Raw genomic sequence first — 11283 nt, 5'->3', positions numbered from 1 at the left:
TTATCAAGACCAAAATTAAAGGCAAATATGGAGAGACTAAGGAGTTTTACACACCTCAATATAGATTTAGTTGATGAAGAAAATGCTACTGAGCTTCTTCATGCTCAGGCACATGTTTGGAATCACATTTTCAGCTTCATTAACTCTTGGTCTCTCAAATGTGCTATTCAACTTGGTATCCCTGATACCATCCATTCCTATGGTAAACCTATTACTCTTTCTCAACTTATTTCTTCATTGCCACATCTCCATCCAAAAAAAACCACTCATCTCTATCGCCTTATGCGAATCTTGGTCCATTCCGGCTTCTTTTCGATCCAAAAAACTGGCAAAAATGATGAAGAAGAAGGTTATGCTCTGACCGATGCTTCAAAGCTCCTTCTCAAGGACAATCCCTTTAGTGTCACACCCTTTTTGATGTCAATGTTGGATCCTATTTTGACTCAGCCTTGGAACCAACTTAGCACTTGGTTCCAAAATGATAAACTTACGCCGTTCGATACGGCTCATGGAATGCCTTTTTGGGAATATGGCGGCCATGACACAAATATTGGCAACTTCTTCAACGACGCCATGGCCAGCGATGCTCGTCTAGTCACGGCGGTGGTGATCGACAAGTGTAAAGATGTGTTCGAGGGCTTGGAGTCTTTGGTTGATGTTGGAGGTGGAACTGGAACTGTGGCCAAGGCCATTGCTAATGCATTTCCTAATACTGAATGCACTGTGTTTGATCTACCGCATGTTGTTGCCGATTTGCAAGGAGCCAACAATGTGAAGTATGTTGGAGGTGACATGTTTGAAGCCGTTCCTCCTGCAGATGCAATTTTACTCAAGGTCAAACTTACTCGACATATTTGATTTTTTTTTTTTTATTTGTTTATTTATTTTTTTTTTTTTTGTATTTTAAGGTCTTAGATACTAGAGTTACCAAATATATACTTAAGATATTAATATAGTAGGATGAGATTATTATTAAACACCGACTTGAATTTATATCATGTATCACTAAATTTGTTTATGAAAATTTTGGATACCAAAACTTACATGTTAACTGTTGACAATCCTTTTTTCCAAAAAAAAAAAAAAAAAAAAATTTGTTGATAATTTGATATAGAATAAATACATGGATACGTAATTAGATTAAGAAAGAAAATTAAAAACTGTTGGTTAATATTTAGTTAACAAATCTGGTAATAATAATAAAAGGACTACACTTAAAATCGCACCAGACATTTGATGTAATGCTTGATAAAATTATATTTAGAGGAAGTCTTCCATGCATCCGATGCACATAGAGTATGCACCATTTTTTTAAGTAACTCAGTTTGTTAGAATATCTTTAATGGTTCTGTGAATTGTTTTTATATGATATATGAATTGCAAGGACTTCTAGTATATGTGGTATAAATGTATACTTGATTGATATTCAACCAAAAAATCATTCTCTAATGATTTTGTTCAAATCTCAATTAATTAATAATATCTATATTTTTTTCTTTAAAAAAAAATAATAATTTATTTATTAATTGTTTCCTTTTAAAAAATATTTTGATGAAGATTATTTTAATGAGTTATACTATCTAACATATCGTCTACAACTCTTTAATGATGTCTATTTTATTTTTTGCGACATCATTTTGATAAAGTAAATGAACAGAACCATTGAAGAAGTTTTTTTTTTTTTTTTTTTTTTTTTTTTTTTTTTTTTTTTTATAACTTTGATATGGCAAAATTAATATAGCAATCCATAAAACCATTCATTTTGTTTTCGTCAAATCGCAGCCCAATAAAATATGCTATATGGCATATGCAATATGTAACTTCTCTTTATACTTTCTAATTATTATTTTTTTTCAAATAAAGACTTTAATTAACTACGGCACTTTGCACTTGCAACTATAGTTTAACAACATTTTAATAAGATAACTTCAATTTTAAATAATATATAGTGATTATTATATAGAAAATATTTAGATTCAATATGGCCAAACAAAGGTATTAATTATTATATCCTTTCATTGATATATTCCATTAGGGATTTAGAATATACTCATGAAAAGTGTTTGCTTGTCTTGGTTTCCTAACAGTGGATATTGCATGACTGGAGTGATGAAGAAAGTGTGAAAATATTGAAGAAATGCAAAGAAGCAATTACAGGCAAAGGAAACAAAGGAAAAGTGATAATAATAGACATGATGATGGAGAACAAGAAAGGGGACGAAGAAACAATTGAAACCCAACTCTTCTTTGATATGCTAATGATGGTTTTGGTCACAGGAAAAGAAAGAAATGAGAAAGAGTGGGCTAAGCTCTTCTCTGATGCCGGGTTCAGGAATTATAAGATAACTCCCATTTTGGGCTTAAGGTCTCTAATTGAAGTTTATCCTTGAAAATAATTAGTAGCCATTTGGTAAAATAGTTCATTTTTAGTTTCTATTTTTTATTTCTTTTCTATTTAATTATGTGTAATTTATTTATACTAAATATTAACTAATGATAGTTATAATTTATTAGATATCTTAAATAACTATAAATTTAAAGGGAAAATAAAAAGCCAACTCAATTTGAGGTTGTGTTAAGTTTGGTGTTTATGCTTTTTTTTTCCCTTAATTTTATAGTTAACTTAAATGTCTAATAAATTCTAACTACTACTACATAAATAAATTATACGAAATTAAGTGGAGAAAAATAAAAAAAAATAAAAAAAACTAAAACTAAAAACCGACTATATTATCAAATGGCACCTTAATTATCAACTTTCTAATATTTGTTTTGCAGTTGTCAAAAGAGTGAATTTTAGGACTTGTTTGTTTGCATGCTTGTTTATGGATATAATAAAAATTAAACTAAATATTTTGCACTATGTGTGTTATGTAACTTTATTTTTTTCTTCTGTCATTGAGGATGGAGAATTCAAAATGAGGATCACTGTTAATAAAACAGTGGTTTTGCCACTGAGCTATCATGTAGAAATAATGTTTTCATGTTATTAAGGAATATATTTTGCTGTTAATAATGTAATATATTTGTTTTGCTTGTTATGTCCATTTATAAGTGCTAATTTATGTTTACTGTTATCACATCTTATAATAACAAATGCTCTTTATGTTTATTATAATTTCACATTGCATACTAGGCTTTTGCATTATTTAATAATGAATTATAGTTTAGTTTACAACCTAACCTGACTTATAAAATCTGGTAATTACACTAAACTTTCTTTCTTCTTTTTCTCACTTTGGTACAACTGAAACGACCAAAACAGGTAAAAAAATAATAAATAAATAAATAAACCTCTCGTTGAACCAAAATAATAAAAAAAAAAAAATGGAGATGGCTTAAGGAGAGAGATTTAAAGAAAGCTGTTATTCCCAAATCAAACACTTTATCCACTTTTAAAGGTGAATTATGAAAATAAAAAATCAAATTTAGTCTTCAAAAATTAAATTTGATTTTCAAATTAAAAATTGAATTTCAAAATTTAAAATTGAAATTCAATTATTTTATCCGGATTCCCCTTTTCTATAAATAGCTGAGAATTCAAAGGTTTAAAGAGGTTGGAAAAAAGTGGCAGAAACACTAAAAATTGCAGAAGGAAAAAAAGAAAAAAGCCAACCAAAAAAAAACAAAAAACAAAAAAGTGCAGAGATTAAAAAGAAAATAAAAGAGAAAACAAAATGTGAATTTTCTTTTCTTTTCTCCTCCTTTCTCAAACTATAGTTACCAGGATGCTAACCTAGTGGAATTTTGCGGTATTTTTAATGGTAACATAGGTACAGCTGACAATCTTTTTTCATTAAATAATTTCATTATCAATATTCTGGCTTTAAGAATAATTCGGTAGTCCCTATAGGCCAATGAATATTAATTACGAATATGTTAGCCTTAAGGAATGTCGTCGTATTCCCCATATGCAACATAAATATAGATAATATTTCTTTTCTATATTAATATTAATTTTTTAAAAAGAAAATTCTCTCTTTCCTCTACCCAAAATTATAAAATATAGATAAATATCTTAAATATATTTTATTCAAAGAAAAAAAAATGAAGTTCGTCTTATTATGGACTCCTAATTAATTCCTAATAAAAGAGGAAAAAAAATATGTTTTCTTCTATTTTCCTAATTTTTTTGTTTTAATTAAAGTGTATCCCGTTGCTCTTATATATAAAATGAATCAAGTTAACCAGGGGAAAAAATGATAAAAAGGATAAAAGGCAGGAAAAAAAAAAAATCAACCAAAAAGATGAGAGCTAATTAAAAGAGCCCTATTACATTTTGCAACAAAAGGAAAAGAGAAGCAAAGAAATAGTGCAAGGCATCAGGCGAAACAATATATAAATATATATATATATATAAAAGATAAAAGTCAAAAATAAAAATAAAAAGAAATACAAAACAGGACTGTAAATAAGTTTGAACAGTTTGTGATCGGTTTGAGCTTGGTTCGATTTTAATTCCCACAAACTCAATTTATAAAGAAAATAAGCTGAGATTGAACGAGAAATAAAACCCATGAACCAATTTTGAGCAATAAATTAAACTTATAAATAGTTTAAATTCATCATTTATACGTATTTATATAAGACCTATATTATGAATTAAGAATATCAAATATTTATGATGCATAAATAATATATTTTTTTATATTTTAAATTTATAAATTTTTTAAAATATAATTAATTTTATAATAAAATTAATAGAATATTTGAAATTTATTAATTATTAATTTTAAATTTTTATTTTAAAAAATAATATTTAAATTTTTATAATATAACGAACCAAGTTAACTTCGAATTTTTCATGAATGAATCAAATTTAGTATAAGTAGACAATTTTAAAATTTTGTGGGTTGACTCGAACTTGAGCATTCTTAAAATCATGTGATGCGATCCCAGCTTGAAAATATCAATGCTCGACTCTACTCGCTCATTTACAACTTTAATGCCAAATGGTTGAAAAAAATTAATAATAAAAATAAAAATAAAAAAATGTTTACATTTAAGCACACTCAATTTCTTTGCCATTTCCTTATTTTTATTATTCCAATTAAATATTGGTTTTAGAGTTAAGTCAAAATATAAAAATATTAAAGGTTTATTTTGACTTCAGTTATTGCAAAAATTTAAAAAGTAAAATTAAATCTAAATTAAAAGCCATATTAAGTAATGGATCTCATTTAAACTATAATCCATAAAAATTTATGGGCCAAAAGGTTTAAATAAATTAAATTGGACTTTTAAATGTTTTCGGCATCTCAACCCAATTAAATGGGCTATCAGGATTTAATCAAGGGTTTTTTTCAAAAATAACCACCTTATAAATCATTTGTTGAAGAATAGCAAATTTGTTTTTTTTTTTAAAAAAGTAACCCATTTTAAAAATATTCGGACTAAAATACCCTCTATTACTAATTTTTCTTTTTATTTTTATTTTATTTTTTATCTCTTTTCGTCGACCAAAACACTTATTTTTTCTGCTTTCCATTTCCCTATTCTTTTTTGAAACACAGGAAGGTGCAGCGAACTGAGTAGAGGAAGAAGGATGTCCTTGAAGCTTCACACCGGTGAAAACCCTAGAAAATGGCGTTTCGCTTGGGAAGTCCAGTCTACATCCCAACCCTCCGATTGTTCCTCTTCGATTCGCACACTAACCCTTCGACTCAGTGTTAGAACCTCAAGGTCGGTGTAAGTCTCTCGCAGTCCTCGGTTCTGGTCAGCTGGTGCCAAGAAACCCAAATCTCGCTTAGGGTTCCAATACCAAGCGTTTTGGTCGATTCCGAATCCCCTGTGAGTTTCAAAGCGTTGGATGATCACATTGAGGTCAAGCTCGTCCTGCTTCTTCCTGTTGATCATCCTATTATCTCAAGCTTCAATTCCATTTTGAATTTGCCTGACGACGTAGAAAATGCATCCTTCGATGCTTCGTCGAAGCTGATCTCTATGAATTCCGGTCGGATTGAAATTATTGCTCATTCTGTTTTGTTAAGTTCTTTGTTTGATTGCTGATAAGTTTAGTAAGAAAGAAAACGAAAGCCAAACTTTTAATGGTTCTGATTCTTCTAGCTATTTATAATCTTCTCAACCGTACGAAAAATAACGATTTTATTTTATTTTTTTTGAAAAAGATAGCTGCGTGCTTTTTTATTACAGTTTTAGATGTTTAAATTGGCGAGTTAATGTGTGATAGTGTTTTTGACACTTTTACCATATTCTGTGTTTATCGATCTTTAGTGGTCTGTGGAAGAACAACCACCCGTCCTTTTTTTCCTTTTTTTCTTTTTTTTGTAATTTTCTTTTTTTTTTCTTTTTTTTTTCACATACTATGTATAATAAAGTGTATTCTTTTATCTTAAGGTTTGCTGGTTGGTTTGTTGGTTGGTTGGTTCAGATATAAAGAGTCTTTCGTCTTGTGGAGGACTTGACTTTTACTGCAGAAGTTGCTCCGTTAAATTGACCAGAAGTCCTCTCCGGTTCGATTTTTGTCACTCTTTTAAATAAATGCGTTATAAAAAATAACGCGGGTATCTGAAATATCTATATGTATATCTATATATTTGTTGAAGGTTTTATGTGTTTTTGAGAATGTGTTAGTTTAATTACTTTATCATTAGGAGTTTAGTTAATAATATGGCTAGTAAATAAGAAAGTCAATAGCTGGCCATTCGGAAACGGGCTGCTTCAGTATTGGGAGTCTCATAAGAGCAATATAAGTAGCAGCAGCAACTGAAGTTGGTATCTTAGCAAGCAAAAAAAAATTTTGGATTCCTTTGGTAAGAGAACCACAGTGGAAATTGCTTTTATTTGTACCAGCATAAAAAATTTCCGCACTGGCGGTCCATTGCCTGAACAACTAATTTCTTGTTGATGTCTTGTATCACCAGTTCACCACAATTGTTGCAATTTCACTTCCCATATGAATATATGAAATTGCCACCCATAATCAATCATTTGGAGATGGTGGATGATTTAGAGTATTTATGTGAACTTACGTGTAGGGAGGTTGATTTTTCTTTCTTGCAAGGCTATTGATTCACTTGTATCTAGGCTGCATTATTGTGATACTGATAGGTCATATTTAGGCAACTAGAACAGAGATTTTAACTGGAGTGTTAGTTGTTTTTCTTGGTGTTCATGTTGAGATCTGGCTTATGACTGGTTAGACATAACTAATTGTATGGATTATATTTGTTTAAAAGGGTTTATGCTTCTTGTGTTTTTTTTCTGTTGGTGGAAAATTTCCAAATTTCTCATATGCTCTTATTCATATGCACATCTTACACATATAATATGCTAAATTTGATTGCTGCATGGTTACTAATATTGATTTTCTATTTCTTTCAGCATTGGAGGAGCAACTGATGGACTGAGCAGAAAATTGAAGCACAAAATTTGCGATCGTGGAGTTACAAGTGCAAGCTGATAAAATTACACATACACTCACAGAGATAGATAAAGAGAGAGAGATATATATAAATAGATAGAGAAGCATTGGTGGTGGTTTGTCCCCCATTAATGTAAGTTGCTTCTCTGTACAACATAGAAAATATTTTGCAAACTAATTTCGCTTTAATGTAACGAACTTAATGGGAGGTTTGAATGTGAAACCATAATATATCTATAGGTTATCTTTACGAAGCAATGTATAATGTAAACTACTAATGTATAATGTATTATGCGCTGGTTTGAAAATCCCGTTAGGTGTATGTTATTTTGGTTCTGGAAAATTTTCCACCCCGAGGAAAATATTCTCTTTTTTTCCTCCTGGCGGGAATTTTTTTACTTCTGGAGGAAAAAATTTCCTCCAGGCAGAAAATGTTTTCCTCCTGGAGGAAATTTTTTCCGCCAGGCGAATTTCCTCCAGGAGGAAAACATTTTCATCCTGGAGGAAATTGTTTCCTCCAGGCGGAAAACCTTTTCCTCCTGGAGGAAATGTTTTCCTCCAGGCGGAAAAATTGTCCTTCAGGCTTTTCTCGTGTCGGAAAAAACGTTTCCTCCATCTGTTATGTTTTGTTGTATTTGATTTGCAGATAAATGGATTCAGATTACCAACGAAGGTTTTGGGACTCGGAGATATCGAGGGCAAAGGTTAATTGTAGATCGAACTTCTGGAAAGCCGTGTCGGATATTAAGTTCAAACTGACTCCAGCCCAAATAAAGAAGTTTGAGGATAGCTGTTTTGGCCACTTTTTGAAGGCCAACGAGATACAATTTAGTGGCCACATCGTCAACAGCATGCTGTATAGGCAATGTGTTTGCGACGACAAGGACTCTATGGTATTCAATTTTGGAGGGCGTGGTGCTAGATTTACACAGAGGGACTTCACCATAATTACAGGTCTACGGTTTGGTTACGAACCCAATAGGCAGGTTAACATCTCTACTCGTATTAGTGACACGTATTTTGGCGGAAAGCGAAAGGTCATTAATTCGGAGATAACCGAAGCTTTCCTGACTGCACAGTGTCAAGACAATGATGAAGCCGACGATGATAGATTGAAGTTGGCTTTATTATATTTCCTAGAGACGGTTCTTCTAGGCAAAGAAAGCATGGCCACCGCACCTCATAATCACTTGGAGATGGTGGACGATTTAGAGTACTTCAATAAATATCCATGGGGTACTTTATCGTATACTACCACCATTAGATCGTTGAAGAGTGCTTTTGAGCATAGAGAGTCCATCGCTTTAAACAAGTCAAAGAGTTATAGTCTTTGTGGGTTTCCTTTGGCTTTCATGGTAAGTTTGTTACACTTGTATGTATGGTGTATATTTCGTTACTTATTGATTACTAATTAATTGTTTGACAGATTTGGGGTTTTGAGACAATTCCTTCATTGGGTCAAGCATTCGGAAAGAAGTTGCCGGACATGGCATTCCCTCGAATTCTTAATTGGCATTTTTCACAAGTGCCAAGATTTGAGAAGGCCACTGAACTCTTCGATCATCGTGATGTAAGTCTATGAGTTCTTCCACTTATATGTACAAATATATATATATATATATAAATATACATTCCAACATAATAATATTATTTATACACTTTTGCAGTATTTGTATGAATATTAGTATTACTTGCTAATCACTTGATTATAATCCCTTTTGTCTTTTGCAGTATCCCGTTCATGGCTTAATGAATGTGACTGAAGTTGAGCATGCATATATCGGCAACTTGGCATTGGATGTACATCATGACAGTACTCCATACAATGTTGCACCTGCTGTTCGAGACAAGCCACCACAGGCAAGTCATGATGAAAAAGATGAAGGTATTCCACTTACAAGAAGTGGAATAAGTAAGAAACGGAAGGAGGCGTATGGAAGTCCTGCCTTACCTATTTCGTGTACGTGCCAATCAATTTCCTGATATTTTTGATCCTAGTTTTGAGGTGCTAGATGGAGGATTTTGGGTAAGTAACGGCCAGGTGTCCTATATGTGGCTATTGTGATTTTAGCTAACTAATAAATTATTTTGTTGTAGGTATACATTGAGCAATGTCATGGAAAGTTCATCGACAATCCATCTAAGTTCCAATTCTCATACGCAATGCAAGAATATGTGCTGGGGATTCGAATGAAGGAGTCCAAGCCATGGAAATACGTAAATCATGTAATATATACATGTCCAAATTGTGTAATGTTAACTATTCATTTATTCATGTGCCTTCCTTTATTTATTGTGCTAACTGAAATTCTGTAATGTATTGACAGTTGTTGATTCCACTAAACAAGCGCAACATACATTGGGTGGTAGGGCACGTGGACTTAAAAGAGCGTCGCATGACTGTATATGATTCAGATAAGGCTGGTAACCGATACAAGGGACAAATTTATTTCCAGAAATTATGCATAATGTTACCATATTTACTGCGGTCTGCATCCTTTTATGAGCAGCGGCCGGATCTTGTAGACTCCGTTGACGAGTTTACATGTGAATTGGCACAAAATACCCCTCAGCAAAGTAACGGGTAAAACCTCTTAATACTTACATGTTTGTTGAATAAATATTAACTATTGAATATGGTTATAATAATACTAATATATGTTATAATAATTGTTTGTTTTTGTAGTGGTGACTGTGGCATATTTACACTCAAGACCATCAAATTCTTACATGCTAGATTACCATTGACATTCACACAAGATAACATGGAGTTCTTTAGGAAGAAGTATGCATATGAGGTTTACAACAAAGAACTTAGCATATGAGCTGCGTGGTGATGCTTTTTTCTTTCCTTTTTTCATGTTTATAGATGCATATTATTTATTATATTTGACTTTTAATTGTAAATATAATGGTGGCTTATAATGTTCATTTAACAAAGATAACAATGTGGTATTGATGTAATGATAAGTAATTGACCTTATAGGAAATGTGCCATGTTTATTTATTAGAATTCCGTTATGCACAAACGCCTTAAGAGCTCAATTGCAAATTTTAAAAAATTTTCCGCTTGTCGGAAATATTTCCTATAGGCTGAAAAATTTTCCTACTGGAGGAAAAATGGAGGAAAAACATTCCTCCAGTCGGAAATCCCATATGAAGAAAAATTGAAGCCTCTTGATAAATTTCCGCCAGGTGGAAAAATTTTCCTCCAAGCGGAAATAGTTTTCCTCCTGTTGGAAAACATTTCCTCCAAGCGGAAATCGTTGAATAATTTTTACTCCTATTAGAAACTAATTTCCTCCACTTGGAAAATCAATTTCTAATAGATTATATAAGTTAATAGTAGGGTAAAAAAATTGGGAGTGGAGACAAATATTATATAAGATGAAGATGGAATTAACAAAAAATGTAGTGACATTTAAAATCAATAACCATTTTAAATAAAAATAAAATTGATATATGTTTGTTTTTATTTTCAAAATCATTTGGACATTTCATAAAATGATATGTAAACTAAAGATTGAAAATCAATTCCAGAAAGCATCTTTTCATTTAGGATTAAATTCAAAAAAAAAAAAAAGATATGAAATAATTATCAAAACATATTAAACCATAACACTAAATTAAAACTTTCTAATTCGAAGCATAAGACAATGGATTCGTACATCTCTGCCTATAATGTCCAACACCACCGCATCGGCTACATCTACGTCCAATAACATCTTCACCTTCGGATGGTATGCGTTGCATCCTCGGTCTACCGACTCGCCTACGTGTCTATCTTGGTGGAAGAACAATACGACTTGCCACGTCATCCGGGACATGCCACTGTTTTTCATCTAACAAAGGATAAATGGACTCAGCATAAGCTGCACGATATGCATCCGCGGTGTAGT

General features: G+C 31.6%; 2 protein-coding genes across 2 annotated transcripts; both read left to right on the top strand.

Annotated features, from left to right (window-relative positions):
- LOC107417263 (probable O-methyltransferase 3) lies at positions 1–2841 on the top strand. The gene is made up of 2 exons (XM_048472212.2): positions 1–834; positions 2088–2841. Exons 1-2 carry the CDS (start codon positions 28–30, stop codon positions 2388–2390), a joined length of 1110 nt encoding a protein of 369 aa, XP_048328169.2. The 5' UTR covers positions 1–27; the 3' UTR covers positions 2391–2841.
- A 6476-nt stretch (positions 2842–9317) lies between these two features.
- On the top strand, positions 9318–10391 carry LOC132803561 (uncharacterized). The gene is made up of 4 exons (XM_060816785.1): positions 9318–9410; positions 9482–9610; positions 9712–9968; positions 10071–10391. The coding sequence occupies exons 1-4, from the start codon at positions 9318–9320 to the stop codon at positions 10207–10209; spliced, it is 618 nt and encodes a 205-aa protein (XP_060672768.1). The 3' UTR covers positions 10210–10391.
- Positions 10392–11283: the final 892 nt, after the last annotated feature.

Source organism: Ziziphus jujuba, chromosome 4, assembly GCF_031755915.1.
Source record: "Ziziphus jujuba cultivar Dongzao chromosome 4, ASM3175591v1".
NCBI lineage: Eukaryota > Viridiplantae > Streptophyta > Magnoliopsida > Rosales > Rhamnaceae > Ziziphus > Ziziphus jujuba.
The sequence above is the reverse complement of the archived record's forward strand: the minus strand, read 5'-3'. Positions and strand labels throughout refer to the sequence as shown.